General features: G+C 49.8%; 1 protein-coding gene across 1 annotated transcript in view; it reads right to left on the reverse strand.

Annotated features, from left to right (window-relative positions):
• The window catches only part of PLEKHG4 (pleckstrin homology and RhoGEF domain containing G4), a 98,824-nt gene that overhangs the window by 14,809 nt on the left and 63,840 nt on the right, over window positions 1-20,175 (reverse strand). The window contains exons 12-14 of the mRNA XM_086621239.1: window positions 13,429-13,567; window positions 10,724-10,846; window positions 10,025-10,216 (exon numbers count right to left, since the gene is read on the reverse strand). Coding sequence (XP_086477365.1) covers window positions 10,025-10,216; window positions 10,724-10,846; window positions 13,429-13,567 — 454 coding nt within the window. The remainder of the gene's footprint in view (window positions 1-10,024; window positions 10,217-10,723; window positions 10,847-13,428; window positions 13,568-20,175) is intronic.

Below are 20,175 nucleotides of genomic sequence, written 5' to 3' on the forward strand. Positions count from 1 at the left end.
CAAAGATGATGCAAGGGCTGGAGCACCTCTGCTATGGAGACAGGCTGAGAGAGTTGGGGCTGTTCAGCCTGGAGAAGAGAAGGCTCTGGGGAGACCTTCCAGCAGCCTGCCAGTGCCTAAAGGGGCTACAAGAAAGCTGGAGAGGGGCTTTGGACAAGGGTGTGTAGTGACAGGACAAGGGGCAATGGCTTTAAACTGAAAAAGGGGAGATTTCCATGAGATCCAAAGAAGAAATTGTTCCCTCTGAGGGTGTAGAGGCACTGGAACAGGTTGCCCAGAGAAGCTGTGGCTGCCCCATCCCTGGAAGTGTCCAAGGCCAGGTTGGATGAGGCTTTGAGCAACCTGGTGTAGTGGAAGGTGTCCCTGCCCATGGCAGGGGGGTTGGAACTGGATGATCTTGAAGGTCCCTTCCAACCCAAACCATTCTGTGATTAACCATAAGACAGGAGAACAGGTAGATGCCCACAGCTGGGCAGGGAAGAAGAAAGGGTCAGAGAAGCAACATGAGTCAGGGTTGGTCTGGGCACGCCTCAGCCCGAGCATCATCAAAGGATGCTCATTAAAGCAACGTGCTTGGAAATCCTTTTGTAGCAGCGCTCTGGGTGAACACAAACACAGCTCAAAAAAAATCCCTTCGTTTCCCCTCTGGGCCGCCAGGCTTGACAAGCCCAGGAGAGTCTAATTACAGGAGAATATAATTGGATAAAATAGGATTGCACATGATTTCTGCTCACTTGACGACAGCACGAGGACCCAAAGGGCAAATGTGGCTCGTTGTGCCGGAGCTGGCGCGCAGGACGCGTGCTCGCCCTTCTTTGCTCTAACTGCTGCCACTGCCAAGCAACACCTCGGGTAGCTCCAGCAGGAACGGGCTGACTCAGCTGATGAATCACAACAAGCCACAATAATCCCTGCTTCAAAACAGTTCAGAGCTTCCAGAGCGCACCCTGCGCCAGTTTCGCTATATATTTATATACACACACGTATGTATAGATATTTGTACTGTATGGATGTGTACAGTGACTCCCTGGGAAGCCGGGCAGCAAGTGGCTGAGATGTGCCCTCCCCACAGCTTCCACTGCTCTGCAAGTAGAGAAGATCTCCCAGCAGCCGACAACGTGCAGTTTTCCCTCCGTTTTTCCTTTTTGCTCCACAGTTGCTCATGACGTTGCACCTTTGGGTAAGTTCTGCACTGATTTTCTCCCCCTCTTTTATTTTTTTGACCCAAGCAAGGGGTTTTCTTCTACATTTAAAAACTCCTGAGCCCAGAGGACCAGTCTGAGTTTGCTCCCGGTAAAATCAGAACCTTTAACATTTGCATTTGCTGCAAACCAGCCTTCTCAATGTTTGGGGCACTGCCCATCTTTTCATCAGCTTTGTGCACTCATTGCAAAGCTTTTTTTGTCACTGAAATTCCACTCACAACCTCTTCTTACCAGAAGAAGAGCAGAAGCTGTTTCCCTGCCTCGGTGAATATTATCCTCCCTCCTTTCTGATGCTTCCCCAGTTACAAACCCAAATCGCGTGCTGAAGTCTGCTTTGGCCGCTGCCCTTAACTGGGATCTGGTGGCTGGTCCTTCATTTGGCTGCAACCTCCATCAGTCACTACAGAGTCACAAAACCATGGAAATATTGACTGGAAAGAAGTTACACACACTGAGTTACACACACTGAGTTACACACACTGAGTTACACACACTGAGTGTAACTCACCCACAGCTGAGAAAGCAGAAGGCAGGAAGGAGCGAGTGTGTGTATTTAGGAACGTATGACCACTGCCTAGAGGAGGAGGAAAAAGGGCAGCATGTTTTCTGGCTTCTTTTAGCAAAAGGGAGAACTCCTCTCTTTGGAGAGCAGCGAGAGCCTCACTTCACCAGCCAGATCCAAGATCAAGCCACGCCATGATGTGTGACTCACGGAAGCTGGCGACGTGCACAACAGCAACGAGTCGCTCTGCTCAGAGCCTAATGGCACCTCCAGAGGGGTTTTTTTTTTGGGGTGTTTCGCTTTTACATCTGTCCCGACAGCCACATCGTTACGCCGTACAAACACCTCGCTGTAGCAGCACACCGCAGGCCAGCGACGACAGAGCGGACTGTGGTAGGTGTCTCCTTGTCTGCTCCCTTCTAATGAGGTCCTCCATCCCCACCTGGGGATTGCGAAACTTCCAGTACGCCCTTGGGCTTGGATGGGGGAGCGTGGATGCTTTCTCTGCAGTCTTCAATTCACATCCTTTCCCCTGTGATAAGCTGAGCTAAACTCCACCTAATTATTCAATGATGTGCTGGAATCTCTCTGCACCGCACCGTGGGCGCTCGTGCCTTGGGAGAAACCGAACCCAGACACCCGCTGCGTGCCTCCCTCTTCTTCACAGTGGCTGACACGGCTAGAAATGACGCCCCGGCTTAACAGCACACTGAGATGTACTCACAAGATGTGAAACCCTGTGGAGCAGCCAAAGGAGCCTGGTCAGAGGCAGCGGGTGCTTGGGAGAACCCTGTCCATATGTCCAGGGCTTTGATATGCAGATGGGAACCATTGTGAGCTTCAGCCCCATCTGTACTCCGAGAGGAGCTTCACCTCCAGATTGCTTGAACAGATCTATTTAACCCCCGTAACTAAAGGGAATTCCAGTCTCCAGGAGGATCCCAGCATCCAGATGGATGCCAGCACACAAACACTCCGAAAATCTGTCACCTTGCGCAGCTCCTATCCCAATATCCGAGTGACAAAAAGCACCCAAACCCAAAGTTTTGCACCACATGCACAAGGATGGGGTCAGCTGAGGAAAGACCTCCACGGGCATCAGATCTTACACCTCAAGTGCCATGTGCTCCCCTTGCAGCTCAGCTGCAACACGAGCTGGGGGGGAATTCCCTAAACCTGCTGGGGGGAAACGCTGCTTCCCCGCCCGTAGTGACTGGCTCCCAGTGCTGTGATCCTGCAGGAGATCTGATTCCACTCAACTCACAGAAAAGGAGCCTCAAACTTTCAGACAACTGTCAGTTTATGCTCGTGGGTGGCCAAAGACACCGAGGAATATTTACTCAGAGGTGCTCTGGCGATCGAGGACAAAGGCAGCAGATGCTTTCAGCATGTCAAACATTGCCTCCCTGCATACAGAGCAGTGGCAAAACACGTTGGCACTCCTGGGATCAGCGAAAGCAGTTGAGGGGTGAGCAGGCTACACCTCAAAAGATGCAGCGCACTGGCTGGCTCCCCCAGCCTCTTCCTGCCGTGCCCTCCGGCGAGGGGGAGGATGCAGCCAGCACAGCAGGAGGGAGAAGGACCCCAGACAGACAGATCAAGGCTTCGCCCCTCCTGCACATGCCACAAACACACCACACAGACCTCCTCCAGCCTGAGGTGCTGGGGAAGGTGCTCAAAAGCATCTTGACCCAAGAAATCCTCCCCTTCACCTGCCAGTTGTGCTTGGATTTCGCAAGTGAAAAACCCAAATTAATTCACTGCTGCCTTGTAACACTGAGGGACAAAACCTATGCACCAGTCACACACCCATGTTGCAACCAGTAAGGAGCACCAAGTGCTGGTGCCAACTGCTAGTTGGCATTCACCTCTGGTTGCAGAGCTTGCTGGGAGCCAATTTGGCAATAAAGTCATTGAGGAAACACCGGAGAAAATAGCCTGGGCACCAGTAGATCTAGCAGTGAATTACTGGAGAATTCATAAAGCAGAACAGTTTCCGAATCAGTCATTTTGCAAGACAGAAAAACACGGGGGAGCTGTAAGTTACAGCCGATCAGCTTCAGACGGTCAGGATTTCGCGTCTGTGCAAGACGGCTATCGCAAACTCCAAGGCAAAGCAGAAACTTTCTGATACATGAACGCCTTTTGATGGGAAAGTAACAATTAGAGGCTTATTAACCTTGCAAGAAGACTTCTCTAGCAAAAAACCTGGTGGGAATGAGAAGGGAGAGATTTCACGCGTTAACCTTGCACGAACTCTGCCAGACGATCGATTTTCTAACCTCGAGGCTCATTCCCCCAACTGCTTCAGGCTGCTCATGAAAAAGGACACCCCTGAAACAGGAGAGCAAATCGGAGTAGATGTCTGTCTGGGGGCACGACTTTACGAGTGTAACTGAGGAAGGAGAGAGAGGAGAGAGAAAGAGAGATGAGACAGCTGCTGTCGGACAATGCCAAAGCCAGCAGCTTTCCCTAAAACAGTTCCGCAGCATTAGGAAGGCACGGTATGTATTCCTCTGTTGTGCTGCTCGGATCTTCCTTCGTCATCTTCAGTACTTGCACGAGTAACCAGAAGAAAGCTGCTGTTTGGGAATTGTGGCAGGGGGGTTGGAACTAGATGATCTTTACGGTCCCTTCCAACCCAAGCCATTCCATGATTCTCTTCTATGAATTTCATGCAGCTCGTCCTCAGAAAAGTAAAGCCGACCTCTGCGCAGAGGCAGAGGGAGAAGAGCTCGTGTTAAGCCTCCTGCAGAGACTTTATTATAAGCCAGAGCAAAAACCTCATTTTCTCAGAGGTGCTGGGGGGCAGAGCCACGTTCCAGCCTGCGCGGGACGGCTGGCAAGAGACACGCATCACGGCATGGCGACCTGCGTGTCTGTCTGTAGTAAGTATGCTCAGTAATGACACATCAAATGCCTCTTTTTTCCACTTCGGTGCTAAGTTCTAACTCTCCACTTCTCCTCCAAGCACATTCCCAGAGCAGAGAATCATTAACGTCCTTTCCATTAAATTAACTCTCAACCTGGGCCAAATGGCCTGCGATAGGAAAAAAAAAATAAATCACACTTTTAGGTCCCAGCCACCAGGATCCTTTCCAGCTTCCCACAGACCAGCATTCACAAACCCTTCCTTCCTCATCAAAGGCTAAGCAAAAAGAAACATCAATAATGTACTGCCTGAAGGGGTCTTGATTTCTTTTTTCCCCCCTCAAAACCATCATCTGCAACACGGTATCATCAGAAACCAAGCACAACAGAAAACCTATCAGCAGGTCGCTGTTCCAAATCTTTTGGGGAGAAGTAGGAAATGATGTGTGGAAGTCAGCTAGTCTATCATCCTCTGGATTTCTGCTGTCACATCTAAGGTCAGATCCATCTCTCGAAGCTGGGAATGCTGTGCCAGCAGGTCTCAGTCACTCCTGGGACAGAAGCCCGGCAAACCTCGGAGCGGTCGAGGAGAGCAGCCCTGTCTTGTGCTGTCCACAACCTCCAACAGCAGCCCGGGCAGACAGAGAGGTACCACCTGCCCTGCACGTACCCCGGCCAGTCTGGAGGCACGCAGTCCCAGCAACAACTTCTAGCTGCAGTTAAATTATGCCCACTGAAACGATCATGCAATAACCTCTGATAAAGAGGGACAGCACGACTCTGGGATTCGGAGGGACCACACGAAGAGGCGCTGAGCCCCCAGGGCTCTGTCTGGGCGCACAAAGGACACACACACAGCACTCTGATTCACGCTGGACGCACGCAGACGCTCACAAGCGACCGAGCAAAAAGCCTTCTTGGCATTGTTTCCAAAACAATCTCAATCCAGCGCTCCCATGTCAGCCGGAGCGCCGGACAATCAGTACTTACCAGAGGGTTCGCTCTGCCTGTCTGCAGCCGGAGTCAGGACGGGGTGTATTCGACTCAGAGGGAAGGTGCATGGAGATGTGCAGAGAGGTTCTCCTGCCAGTGAGGCCTGGGTGGGTGGGAGGAAGGGCCCACAGCCCCTCTTTGGGCCCCAGAGGCAGCAACACTTGTTCAGGGGATGGAGCGCAAAAAGGCTGGCATTCCTACAGCAAGGACAATGGGGAGGGATGAGGAGGCGCTGCCATAATCAAATGCAGGCCAGCTGGCCCTCCCCCAGGAAGGGCAGGCACCTCCTTCACTTGCCAAAGGCTTTGTTTTCTAAGCCACAAAGAACAAAGTGACTGGAGAGTGAGAGGAGGAGGAGGAGGGCGGAGGAGAACCGGCTGTGGGGGCAGATCCACACGTGAGCGCAGGTAACCCACTCCGCCAGAGATGTCAACACGGATGGAAACGGGTCGGGCAGCATTCTGCCCGCTCCAAGCGGAGCTCGGAAGGAGCAGGTCCCTGCACGCAGCAGAAGGACGCCAGGGACAGCTGGAGACCACTGCTGAGGAACCAGAATCAGCACAGGCTGGTGGCCAAGGGACTTCTGAGGGAAGGGATCCGAGGGTGGCAGACAGAGAACGTCACTGAAGGAACGGCTCATGGAGCAGAGCCCAAAGAAATGCCCAGCAAAGGAAACGCTCCCATTTCTTGACCAGCCTCACCGCACTGATCCTGAGCAGCAGGACTCTGAACAGCTTCCCTCCGAAAGCAAATGCGAGGCGAGGGCCCAAGCTGCCAGAGCCTCCCTGGCCATGGCGGAGCGACGCCCACCCTTTCCCTGAGCACCAAGAGAGGCCATGTCTTGCACAACATCCTGACAAGCAGGAAAAAGCCCCTGGGGCCGCCTCAGGCCCTGCTGTAATGACACAGGGAGTTCAGCTGTGAGGCCCTGGGCACCGCACGGCTGCAGGGTATGCAGGTGCTGAGCCAGTGCGATGGGACTCTGCCCTTTCCAGTTGGGTCAGTGCTTTCTTCCAACAGTGTGACTTCTGCCAGCAAATATCACCAACCTTTGCTACCGACCTTCCGCAGGACCGGTTGTCATCCCAGGGCCAGCAGAGACCGTGCTGTGTGCTCCGACTCGTTAGACATGCCACGGCAAGTTAGGCAGCTGCAGTCCTGACAGGGTGCACAGCTCTCACGTGGGCCATGTCAAACCCGTGGACACTTGGCTCACAGTAGAGTCAAGAGTAGGGAATGTAAGACCGAGCTGGGAAATAATTTTACCCAGAGAATGCTCAAGCAAGGAAAAAAAACGTGAAGGCTAACAAGGTAAGCAAGGAGAAGGAGATGTGCTCTAGCTCCTGGTGTGCCCAGGACAGGGAGCGAGAGAAGCAGACTGATGACCAGCCTTGCAGGCTCTCCAGAATGAAGCAGACATCAGCGCTTTCGGTACAACGTACACCCTTGCTTGCTCAGCTTCCCAGTGCTTCTCCCAAAGCATGGTGTGGAGCCAGATCCCAACACAGTCTTGGAATTGAGTAAACAAGAGACAGTGGCCAGAGCAGGCTCGAAGCCACAGGAAGATGGCAGGTCCCCGAGTATGCCCACGCTGAGTTTGTGGTACTGAAAAACAATCTTCCACCCGCAGTTAGAGATGGGGAAGGCAGCTTCCTTCCCTGCTCCTCCAGCCACCATCCAGCCCTCATCAGGCACCAAGAGCTCCTGCCACAAAGGAAGTGGGGACAAATGGAAACATCCAGCTTGGCATCAGTCATGGCTTTGTGGAGGGAAACGTGCCAGCCCATGTGCAAGCTCCATGTGGTCTGGCCTGGCTCAGCGTGCCTCATCACAGGGAGCTCTGATGGGCCATCAGGAGCTGCCAAGCAGTGAGAAGACACAGTACAGGGTCCTGATGGACCATATGGGGTTGTGCTGTCCTGTCCAGCAGCCACAAGCAGCACCCTACGAAACACCTGTCTGCCACATGCAGAAGAAGGCCCAGCAGAACAGAACCTCCCATTCCCAGTGGACAGGGAGCTACATGAGGCATGAATACCATGATCCTTGTGGTGGGCACTCCGCTCCCTTGGCGCATGCTGAGCTGTTTGGAGGCATGTGAGCTTGCCAGCTCATTACCATAGCGTACATTGCTTACGCATTCTCAGGCTTCTTCCCCAAATCCTGGGGTCTGGCACGCTGCAAGCTCTTTACAAGAAGGAAAATCAAGGACATTGCTTAGTTCAGACTCCTGCTGTTGATCCCCTCAGACACGAGGGAAGAGAGAAGGGGGTTAGGCAGGCACTGACAAGATCACTGCAGAAAGGTCAAAGCAGCTCAGCATCAGAAGAGAGTGAAATCAGTTCAGATAACATCTTCTGCTTTCCCCCCCACCTCCCAGACCACACCACTGACTCCGCACTGGGAAGGCAGAAAACATTCTGCAGATCAAGATCAAAATAAGTGGCGTTGAAAGAACTTTCATGCTGCGCAGCAATTTCTGCACTCATCCTACAGCTGCAGGACTTATCTCCTCCACATCCCTGGTTTCGGTTGGCCACCGGTTCACAAGACACACGTGTTATATTTACACCACCAGCATTGTTTACAGTTCTACTGAAACCAGTGAGGTCAAATTCCTCCTCCCTCACTAAGCGAGGCACCTCTCCTCCACACCAAAGCAGCGAGCAGACACACCGTGCCACCATCATTCTGTTTTCACTGGGGCTGCACAGCGTGACAGGCACAGCCAAGAGGGACTCCGCTGCCGAGGGCTGCGTCCCCCAACTGTCATCCCCCAAAAAGCAGCTGTGTGAGCAGTGCTATGATGCCCTAAGAAAAGGAATGGGCTTTCATTGGGGTCTGCGTAGGATTTGCGCCCCTAGGAATCACCCAGGCTTTGGAAAGGCTTTGAAGATGTGGAAGAACACCCATTGCTGTCGAGCCATGTCTGACTACTCTGGTAGCCCAAGACCTACTACTGTGATGTAGTTTCCGTGTCTGAACGGAGAACAGAGCAGCCATCAGGCGCTACAGTCCATGTCTGTGCTCCAGAGATCTCCAGCTTTGGCTGGGTAGGTTCATACAGGACTGATATTTGGCGTGGCCAGATTTGCCAAGATGCTGAGCAAGACCTGGCACCTTTGCGTGCCTCAGTTTATCAGAAGAAATATGACAACAACCATCCTTCCCAGGATCCTTCCCAGAATCCCTCCATGCTGGCAACAGGCGTTCAAGGACCGGAGCAGCCCCTGAATGTCCGTGCTCAATGAGTGAGCAGAGCACAGGTTCTTGCCGTTCTCCTATGGCACAGAAGGCACTTATCTCTCCACTGGGGGGAAAAAAATTTAAAATTACATATTCCCACAGCGGGAGCATCTCCCACCTGCACAGCAAACCACACAGATGAGCTACAGCAGACCTCCAGAGCATCACAAAACAAACTCAGTCCCTCACGTGTCCTGACAGCAAAGCTCTGGGCTGCCTTCTCCACTTTCCTCCCTCGCACAGGATGCCTGATGTCTTCATGTTTAGCTGAACTCCCTCTCCCCTCCCCGAGCACTTCTGGCTGCCAAGGCAGCTCGGAGACAGCCCGTAAGTGGCACCTACATCTGGTACAACTTAACTTTTAGCGTCTATTCTTTCTGGAATTTGAGAACTTCAATACCCAATGTTTGTACAAGTGGGGAATAAATGGAGTACAGACTCCCTGGCATTCTGTGCTTGCCAAAGCTGTATTTTAAAACGCACTTAGAAAATCCTACTGTTTATTCATTCGCAACTTCAGAAATTAAAGGACACCAAATCCGACTGCAGGTCTGCTGAATGGGTGCGTTTGCATTACGCCAAACAGGTGAGAAGGCCAAGCACTCAGCTCAGTCACCACATGCATCCTCTCCTGCTTCTCAGATGCCTGGGCCAACCCAGTCCCCTTGTTCCCTCAGCCACACTTCCCAGCACCCCGTTTCCTCGCACGGGCCCCCACAAGAGAGGAGCTGGGCTATACTCAGCGCTGAATAGTGGGGGGCTGCTCCTGATGTGTCAACAGGCTGAAAGTACCGGTGTGTGAGGACATCCTAGGAGCAAAACGCAGGCAGCCTGCCCTGGCCTGATGGCCAACACTGGACACAAGCAGCCAATCTCTTGGCCCTCGATGTCTGAGCTAGCGCTGCCACCATCCTTCTGTCCACTGCAGCCACGAGAGGGGCCTACAAGCTCCAGACAGAAGAAGACCTCTATACTTAACAGATGCAGATATTTTCTTGAACACACACCCATCCCTTCATCCACATTGACTTGAAAAAAAAATCACTGCAGACACATGAGCATAAAGAGGGCTTTTGCAGGTCATAGATCCAACTCCCTGTTGCTGCACACATACTACATCTCACATCTTTCATAAACAACCAAGCTATGGACTGAGTCCAAGCAGGCTTTTTACGTCCTCCTCCGTGCAGCAGATGCCTTGTCTTACCTTGTCAAAGAATTCATACAGCCTGACCGTCTCACAGATTCGATGCCTGTTTTCATCCAGTTGGGTGCAGAACTCTTCCAGTTGATCTTTGTAGGTGTCCAGCTTTACCCTGTAAGAATGTACATCCACAGAGGAGAAGTCTTCCCATCGATCCATCTTCTTTAGTGCTTCCTGCCCTCTTCTGCAATATTCCTGAAAGCAAAATGCAATTGCATATGAGGATAGAGACCTGACCTAGACAGTAGATAGTCTTCAAGGTCATTAACACCTAGGACTAATTAGACTGTTTTTTAATAAGCAGAGGTGTACTTGTTTACAGCAGAATTTTGGAGAGCCCTGACCTCTGTTCTGATTTACAAGAGCCACATGGCAGCTTGTAAAGGCCTACGCAGTCAGGTTACAGGACAATTAGGATCAGAAAAAGACAGTGTTACAAGCACATCAAGGGATTAACAAAAACCCTTCTTCTATCACAGTAGTTATTTTCCTCAAGACTGGCAAATGCCATCTACTGAGGGGCTGAGCTGGTGGCTTTGTCTACAAGAGGAGAGCAGGGAAGCCAAGTAGTGTGAAAGAACGACACACACCCTGGTGATGAACCCTCTCTTAGCATCATGGGTTTGGCTGAGCACATATGAGGCACATATGCTGCCAGCTCAGACTCTGGAGAGTATGTTTTTCCAATCAGACAACACTTACACTGGCAATAAGATCAAACTCCCTGAATTGCTTTTGTGCTTGAAGCAGCATCTCCAAAGAATCGTCCAGGTTGATCGTTTCCTTTAGCCGTTTTCTGCCAACATTCTCGATCCAACTGCTGACCTAGGAGAAAAGGGAAAAGCTCCTCTATTACTCACTCTGTGCTACTCACCAAGGTAGGCCTTTATGTGGAAAGAGCAAGGAACTGCTCTCATAACACTGGTCATTTCATTACTGGAAAGAATGTGCATGTACACTTCTCCTCCCATCCTGACATTTCAGCCTGAGCCTCCTGCTAGGAGTTTTTCCACTTCAGGTTACTGAGTAATTGCAAAACTCTGCTATTGCTCACTGGCCTTAGGCATAAACAGGGCAAGTAGCTGCTTGGGCTCTGGCTTGGGTGAGCCATGGTCTAACGCGAGCTCTGCAACCTGCAGGCTGGCCTGATGTTCCTGGTATTGTTACCCCCAAGTGGGATAAAATCTCCCTGCTGCCAGGTTTCCTACACCACTTCCCTTCTCTGGCTGGCAGGACACGAACTACGTCAGTGTGAAGGTACTGACGTATTCTCCCCATCTGCCATATTCCGTGGTTCCCTAGGCCTCTCCGCTGCTGGTTTTCTGAAGGCAGATCACCGTAAAGCCATGCAGTAATTGCAGGTTCCTTGACAGAGCCCAGCCACTGCCACAGTTATGAGCCTGTATCCTCCCACATGGGTAGGGAACTGACTAACAAGAGTGTTACAGAATCACAGAATGGTTTGGGTTGGGAGGGATCTTAAAGATCATCCAGTTCCAACCCCCCTGCCATGAGCAGGGACACCTTCCACTAGATCAGGTTGCTCAAAGCCTCATCCAACCTGGCCTTGTCCTAGAAGCAAAGCAGACACAGGAGGCCAGGCAGGATAACACAGCATTTCCTCCAATAGTAGGTTTTAAAAACAGGCTGGTAAACTTGTCTGCAGTGCTTCAGGCACAGCTGCACCTGGGGGAAGGGACAGACTAAACGTTTCCTAACGCCCATGTGTCCTGTTTTCCATATCCCAACTCAACCTCATGGTCCAGGACAAACTCCTAGTCTTCTGGACTGAGAGAGGGTCCGTGCCCATGGAACAAGCCCACTGGCAAGAGGAGGAGACGGGGTGGGTCCCAGGTGGTGACCCATACTGCAGAGGGGCAAGCTGCTGCTGCCTAGAGCTCCCAGGCAGGCTTAAACACAGGAGCAGCTGCTGCCAGCAATTCTGCCATCATTGGTGATGTGCAAGCAAAGCCAGCTGGGAGCAGTCAGTCAGTTTGGCTCGATTCGATCAAAAAAAGTTCAGCTTAAAGCAGGGACGGGTTGCAGAGCCTGCCTTTGTGCTTTTCATTTCTGTTTGTTATTGGAAATACATGTGTTTAAGGGAGGCTTTACTAGGTTCTTGCATCACACTTCTTGACCTGAACACCCAGTGCATGGCGCCCGAGTGTCTACTTCCAAATGGGAAGTCATTAAAACTCTTGGATCCACCTTGGCCTGTGAAAACAACAGGTAAACTACAGCCTCCTTTGCAAATCCAGTTCTCTCCAGAGGAGAAGAGCCCAGAATCCTAGGAGAGCCATGGTAAAACTGGTCCTTGTACTCATCTTTAAGGATGCAGGTTCCTTAGGTGAGCACCAACCAGCACACAACCCTGCACACACACACAGGGTATTAAGTGATACAGAAAACTTCCCGCTGCTGAGAAGTTACAGTAAAGGAGACTCTGTGACTCCATAACCTCGAGGCTGAATTCAGGCTTAGGGAGCACATCTGGGATGCACCACACTGAGAGAACTGATCAGATCTTGTAGGACGCTCACAGCCTGAGCTACTTTATGGCTTTTTAAAGTTCTCTATCTACGTGGCTACGTTTCAAAGGTCTTTCTGGAAACCAGTGCCTGTTTGCTTCAGTTATCCCACGGCTGTAAAGAGTTTCGATGAGGACCACATGAAAGGAAGCTTAAGCTCCCACAGAAGTGCAGGGGGGTTGGAGGGGCTGAGCTCTTGGGCTAAGGCTGTTCCCCTGCCTGGAGACTGTAGTAGCGCTGCAGCCAGAGGCAAAAGGAACGTGCCTGGGGCTGCACCCAGAGGGGAAAGAGTGTGCCTGGGCCTTATCAAATAGCAAGGACCTGAGCACTCCACAGGAATCTCAATAAGCTCACAGCAGGGATGGGCAGCTAGCCTCATTCAGCAACAGGATGTAGGCAAACCCTGCAGGATCCACAACCCAGAGGGGACACGCGGACTCATCAGCTTGTTGCCATCGCTCTGCAGCTTCTCAAGATGGAGCATGAAGAATGGCTCCTCAACAGTCTTGCTGAGAGGGTACTTTTGCTGACCAGTGTGAAAAGACAGCCCGCCTCCAAGTGTACTGCTTACCAATGAACCACTACACCGTGTATAAAAAACCACCACAGACGTTTATGGGGTTTGACTGATCCACACCCAGAGAGCAGCCAGGAGACTTTTACTTGGCATCAAGAGATACCAGGCAAACAGTGGCTTGGTTCTCAGCACATCTGAAAACGTATCCCAAATACTAATGTTCAGTTGTTGATGTTCTTTTTAAGGGTCTACAGGCATCTTTCTACACCTTCACAAGAGATCAAGAGGCCCAGGACCTGCTATAGGATGTACAGTCAGAGGGTGGCAGCAGGCAGTCACTGGAACTCACGAACAGGCCTTACCTCCTTAAAACATTCTTCCACTTGCTCAAACTCCATCACCAGCTCCAGTTCCTGGATGCGTTTGTTGGACAACATCACCAGTCGGTGAACGCCCTCATCAACTCGATTATAAAACACGCTGGCAGCATCAAGCGCGTCTCTGGAAGGGGACACAAGTCTGGTCAGGGGTTTTGCATCAGGTCCTTCCCCCAGCACTTCATGCAAACATGACCCGGCTGACAGAGGCGCTTCAGTCAGCCTCCCCATGAGACCCATAATGGCCATCTCCATATGGAGAACAGAAGGAGAATAATGCTGCTCCCCGCACATTCTTGTGATTCACCACTCTCCCATCCCAATGCAGACAGCCTGGCAGGAAGGACAAGAGCACCTCCTCCCAGTCAGGCTCCTTGCAAAACTTAGAGTTCTTGTCAAACTTTCAGATGGGATGCTCAGCTTTTCATGAATGCAGGCTGTTGCATCTCAATGTCCAAACCCACCGTCTGAATTTAAGTGAGCAATCACTAGGAAGCAAGTCTCTCCTAAATGACAACAACAATATAAAGCACTTGATGCCCCGCTCACTCTCACAAATTTCCACCAGTCAAATGAACACGTGAAGTGTACAGCACCCCAGCACCAAGAGAATTGAATTTTACTATGTTATGCTGGAAAAATTTAAAGACAGAGCTCCCTGTCTTCCACAGGCAACACCAGGCAGTACTGTCCCGGCCAGCCTGGCCGCAGCAGAAGTTAACTTCCTCTGGGCACAGGCAGGGATGGAGGGGTTGAGGCCGGAGCCCAGTTCCCTTGGATGCTGGAGCCAGGGACTGCGCACAGCATTTAATCCTGGCATGATGATGAATATTAGCAGGTTAAGACGTGAGCAGCACATCTCCAGCACAGGTTTGACCGAATTAGAGCCAGGATCCAGAATTGCATTCAAGCTTCTTCTTTCTTCGTGTCCCTGAACTTCTCATATTTCTTCTGCTTCTAGATTTTGCCTCCTTTTACAAATACAGACTCAGACACCTTCAACAAAAACACTACAGCCTTCTTCAGCTGTGCTCTACACCAGCGTGTTCAGCTGCCTGAGCATCTCCTGTACTCACCCAAACCAGCTTTTGTTTTGCAACTGTCTTACAATCACCTGGCTTATATGAGTATGTTTTTTTTATCGTATTATTAAAATTATCCAAGGCACTTGTGGAATAGGTAGCTAATAAACTCTGGAAGCTTTACTAATGGAAATTCATAGAAGGAATTCAGCACTGATGTTTATTTCTGTCTTGGGTTATAGGCATCTTGAACCTATGAAATGCAACTGAATACAAGAGTTTAGCGGCAACCGTCCCGCAGTTTTTAGATAGCGCTTAATTGACACAGGGTAGTACAATAGGTCTGAACAACTAGCTCTGCATAGCAGAAATCCACAGGATTTTTCCATTCGGAATTCCACCCAGCGTGCAACAGCCAACTTCTCAAACCTCAGGCTCTTAGATACTTTTGTTTTTCCTCTTCAAAATGCCATTAGACTGAATGAATTTCTCCAAAGCGCAGCCAAAAAAGCCTGAATTGTTTCTGGACTAAGATCAGTGCTACTGCAGTGCAGAGGAGACAGGTTCTCTACAGAGAATCTGCAAGCTTCAATGGAAAGATCCAAGCTGTAACGCTGCTCCCGCGTTTCCCGAAACCATCATAAACAAGCAGCGATGATCTGAGCCTTCTGGTCTGTAATCCTGTCCCAGGGACGGACCCAGATCCAACCCAGGAGACTTGCAGCAGCAGAGCCCAACCGCTGTCCAAGCTGAGCTCTGGAAAGCCTGTGTACAGAGCAGGTTGGGAAGGCCAGTTCCCGTCAGCAGCAGTGACACAGCTAGGACAGCTAATGAGAAACAGTTCGGAAGACTGCTGGAAGTTATATTTGGCAACAATACTCATGCTGTTGAGTTTTGTGCAGCAGAGCGTATCTGTCAGGTCCTAGTTTCTGAGCAAGGCTCCAGCATACTGATGGCCAGACAGGCAGACACCCTTGGGTCTGACTCCCACGGCTCTGAAGTCTCTGCTGGCACGAACGCTCCCATCCACTCACCGATACAGCAAATGCTTTCCTCCCCCTGGCACAGACAAGCAAGCACCTGGAACTTCAGACATTACAGGCTGTTAGATGCAAACATCTGCAATTAGTCTCTCGTGAGGCAAAATACTTTTCCAACCTTTCCCTGAGCTTCCATGGAAATCACTTCAGTGTTGATGCCACTTTGACGGCACTCATCAACGAGCTCGATGGACCTGCTAGACCTTTCTGTAATGGGAGTCCTCACGTCCACCCAAGCCCATGATCAAGCAAGCATGCATGGTTTCAAGGCTTAACAAGATATCACAAGACGGTAACCTTGAACTTGAGCAACTTGAAACAAGAGTTCCAGCTCTTGCGTTGGCTGACCTACCACACAGCATGATCTGACAGAGGGGAAGGGAGCCAGGGAGTCCCTCTCCACTCCTTTCCATACCTGATGGAGGAAACAGGACTCCAGTTGTCTCAAATTTGAGTGGTTTTCCTTGACAGGAGTCAGTCACAACCTGGGCTGCAAGGCTCTAAATACTAAAAGATTCCCATGTAGCAGACAGCACGTTTCCCAAAGCCACAAAACAGAAGTTCTCCTGAAGACAACGCTGCAACTATGGGAAAAATCACTCTTAAGGTAGAGGGATAGGAAGCCATTACAAGACAAACATGTTAAGTATTTTTTCATATATAATCAGAAATACTGTTAGTATAAACAGAAATTCTCGTTCAGGAGAAGGGGCTCGGATGAACTGCTCACTCCTGAGCTGAAGGACTGAAAAATACCCACCCCAAACAGAACTCTTCTGCCCCCACACACGGTCCTTCCACAGAAGGATTTATCCCATATTATTGGCAATAGCCAGACTCTGAAAATCTCGATAGGACCAAGCCTCCCTTGCATTTGCAGAGGGTGGTAAGGAAGAACCAAGCTAGAGCCCCCAGTTTAGAAGCAAGCACCCAGCCCTTGGTGCTATCAGACGCAATCCACTTCCCGGCAAAGAAAGCAGCAGCTGCACACATCTATTCAGTCGTCTTCCCTTTATCTCCACTGATTCAAGGGAACTAAAACTGACACCCTGTTACCGAACACAAACATGGAAACCTTGGCTTTACTGATCCACGGGCATCTCAAACTTACCTAGACCAGTCTGGGATGCAGTGGGGAGTTTATACCATAAGCAGGGACTGGACAGAGAATTCATTTCAGGTAAGAGGGCTGGAAATTAGCTTGTTTTCATCCTAAGTTGGGCTGTTTAGAGCATAAATACGTATCAGGGCACAACCCAGTACTCTAGGCTACCCTTTCTCGTGGTCCTGCCAATGGTTTGCTGAGTGACTGCTCACAGGCCATCCAGAAAAAAGTGTTTCCAAATGGCTCCTCCGGGCTCAGAGCCCCAGAGGGACTTCAGGTGTGGCCTTACACCATCCCTCCTCCTCTTCCTCAGCCAAGTTCCTCCAGCATCCCAGCACCTCAATCCTTTGTTTCAAGGTCCAGCCACACTGTTTTCACATGTTCTGCCTCGCTTGGCAGGCATTCATTAAAACCTCAACGTCTAGTTGTTGCTCTTCCATTGCATCTCCAAGGTAACTCCATTCATACGTTGTCAGCTCTTGACAGTTCACTTTTACCAGCCCGACAGGCTCTCTGACTAACATCCATCTTTTGCTCTCTTACACAGAGGAAAATATAACCCTTTCCACCCTGGAGTATAAAGTAAGTAGGCAAACTGAGCCAATAAAGAAATTACTCACAGTCCATGGGAAAGTTTGGTTTTTCGGATTCACTTCGGTGCTCCCTGAAAACATCCATTGGGCATCAAGCACGTTCTCCCAAATCTCCATACATCTGTTTACTTATCTACACACGCCCATCCGTTTGCTGATACACATCTTAAAAGCTTCTTCCTAAATCGTTTCCAGTATACTAGTGAACTCAGCGATATCCTGCAACAGGGAGTTTAATGGGAAAAATGATACCTTCAGAGTCAGAACTGGGAGTTTTTCATTCCTGTCCTTCATTGCTTTCAAGGCGGCTTGGAGTAAACAAAGCAAATACTGAAAAATTGGTTGAAAAAGAAAAAGTGACTTCCTCCCTGCACACAAAGGGAAACACCTGGTTGTTAAGCACCTTAAAGATGTTTTAATAGAGGCCTGAGCAACTCTGAGGCAGAAGAGCAGAGCTGTTTGAAGTCAGGGGAAAGTCTTGTCTAAGTTTAGGTTTGTTTGGATGCATTGCAATCGCCCTGCAACATGTCACTGCGGTAATAAGAGTCTTCCACTACATTCTTCCGTGCTCGAATCATCCAAACTAATTCTGCAATAGTGCAGAGTCAAGATAATTTATAGCAAAAAGGAGTAGCTTGATGTCAAGTTTATGCTTCCCCAAATCCTGTTTTCATTGGGCAATTACCGTTTCAGTGGAAAAGGTTCCAAACGTCTCCAGTTTTCTGGAGGAGTGCCAAGCTGTTGTATAATGGTAGGGTAATTTTAAACCTACCATTTAGAAAGGCCATTTCTGTCTGAATCGGTCCTTCAAAAAAAAGCCAGCCTTGGAGAGTTACACTTTAGTTTTCAAAGCAAAATACCTGATTTGTTTTCGAAAACGAACGGCCACGGAAGAGGCATCCAGCAGGTTTGCAAAAGCAGGTGCTGCACGAGCCATGCCCGCTGATGCCAGTGAGACAGAAACAGAGGGCAGGGAGGGACGCAGCGGAACCATCACTATTCTGCAACCTGCTGCCTGCCCCATGAAAAACCGCTCCAGCCAACAGCAAGAGGGACAGCTAAAGTGTCAGAGCCTATCCTCTGACTGACCCGGGTCAATTTTAAAACAGGAAAAACTCGTGGATGGAAGGAACACGAGACGCACTGCCTTTTGCTAGTGTATTTGATGGGGTTTAGGCAAGTATATTCCAGTTAAATTGCCCTGGAAAATCAGATATCCCTGATCGTTCTGTAATTTAGAAGAAACACAGCCAGATGTTCCAACATTAGCCTCGTCTAGTCTTCCACTCCTGGTGCTGAACTTCCCTTGTGGATGCCTCTACAGGTTTTGGCAGAAAAGGAATAAAATCTGGCAACTAGGAGATTTAAAGAATAGTTTGTCCAAGGACGTCACCCAGATCATTTGTGCTGACACCTTGGCTACAAACCATTTACTCATCCTGAGCAATGCTTCAGGAAGAAACCCTTCCAGCTTTGCAGGGAAAGCGCTGTGTGCCTGAGGGCTGTTTCGCAGGAAGAGAAATGCAATAGGACTTTTCCTGGTCATTAATGCATTATGGTAGCAACCTACTCAACTGCCATATTTGTAATGATCCCATAAAAAGAGGTCAACCTCAAATGCACCTTCCTGCTCTTCAAGCTGAACACTTCATATGCAGCTGAGGTTAAAATTCAAACCAGCCACGGTAAAGCTAGTGCAGATATTGCTAAATAAACTGTAATTATTCTCTGCAGCACACAAATAGCCACAGTGGTTTTAATCACCTAATAAAGGTATTTGAGGAACTGGGTACAGTTTTTGGAACCCCAAAGTGTCCTTAGAAAGGCACAGAGGTCAAACACCAAGTTTGGGGTTGCCTGTGGGATTCCTGCCATTCATCCGGGGAACAGCGGCGACCGCAGACCTGCCTGGATCCCTCCTCACTAGCTGACCTGACAAGCACACACGCTGGGAGCAACAATTAATACAACACGCCGCAGACCATAATTGCCGAGAGAATTCTCTTCTGGAGCACGGTTCATTTAAACGTGTTTTTAGCAGGAATATACTCTGCAGTCCCTCTAAAAGCAAAGGGATTGATGCATATGGTTAGACAAGTGTCCGAGTGCGGCCCCAACCTGGGACCTTCAGTTTTTTTCCCCAGCCTGGCTCACATTCAGTTACAATAAAACTGCATTCAGACTTTGGTTGATTTTAAATCCCAGTAAGATCCATAAAACCGACTGGGGAAAAAAAAAAAGGAAAAGACATCCCAAACCAACAAGTAGCCAACCAGGACACCTACTTACAAGGAAAGCTCACCCCGCAGTGGAGCCTGAGATAGGATGTGGGAAGACCATTCTGGGAACACCAAGCATCAATCTGTGGTTTTCTATCAGCTGTGAAAAACTCCTCCCTCCAAACTTCATCCTACATACATTCACCTACTTATATTTGTTATCGAGGCCGACTGCACGAGTCTGACAGCTGTGTTCTTGGAGTTGGGACCACCAGGTTTCCAAGATGCCCTGCTCAAACACATGCCCACTGTCGTTTAAAGCCACACACCTATTTCCCTGATTTTTGCACACTCCCAGTGTTATGACACACATAACAGTGCTGTAACTACCCCAACAACAGCAACACCTACCCCAGCTCAGCCATATGAAAACTGGTGCTTGTGGGATGGTCTGGGCTGAGCCAGGAATTTCAGGCGGTTCAGTTAACATCCTATACTGGAAACTTTTTGCAATTTGTTCCGTAATATTTTTAAACAGATAAAACACACAGTGTGTCATTAATTACCTAATGCCCTGTTGGCATGACAAACGTTGCAAACAAGAACAAGCAAAACCAGAGCCTTCTGGGTAACTTTCCACTGAATCCAGGAAAATTTAGGACACAAGACAGCAGAAAATAAACAGCAGAAAGGGAGCATCTCATGAAAAGCTTAAAGGAACAACGAATACTTACCTTGACAGAGCTCTGCAAT

This window comes from Tauraco erythrolophus, chromosome 15 (assembly GCF_009769465.1).
Source record: "Tauraco erythrolophus isolate bTauEry1 chromosome 15, bTauEry1.pri, whole genome shotgun sequence".
Taxonomy (NCBI): Eukaryota; Metazoa; Chordata; class Aves; order Musophagiformes; family Musophagidae; genus Tauraco; species Tauraco erythrolophus.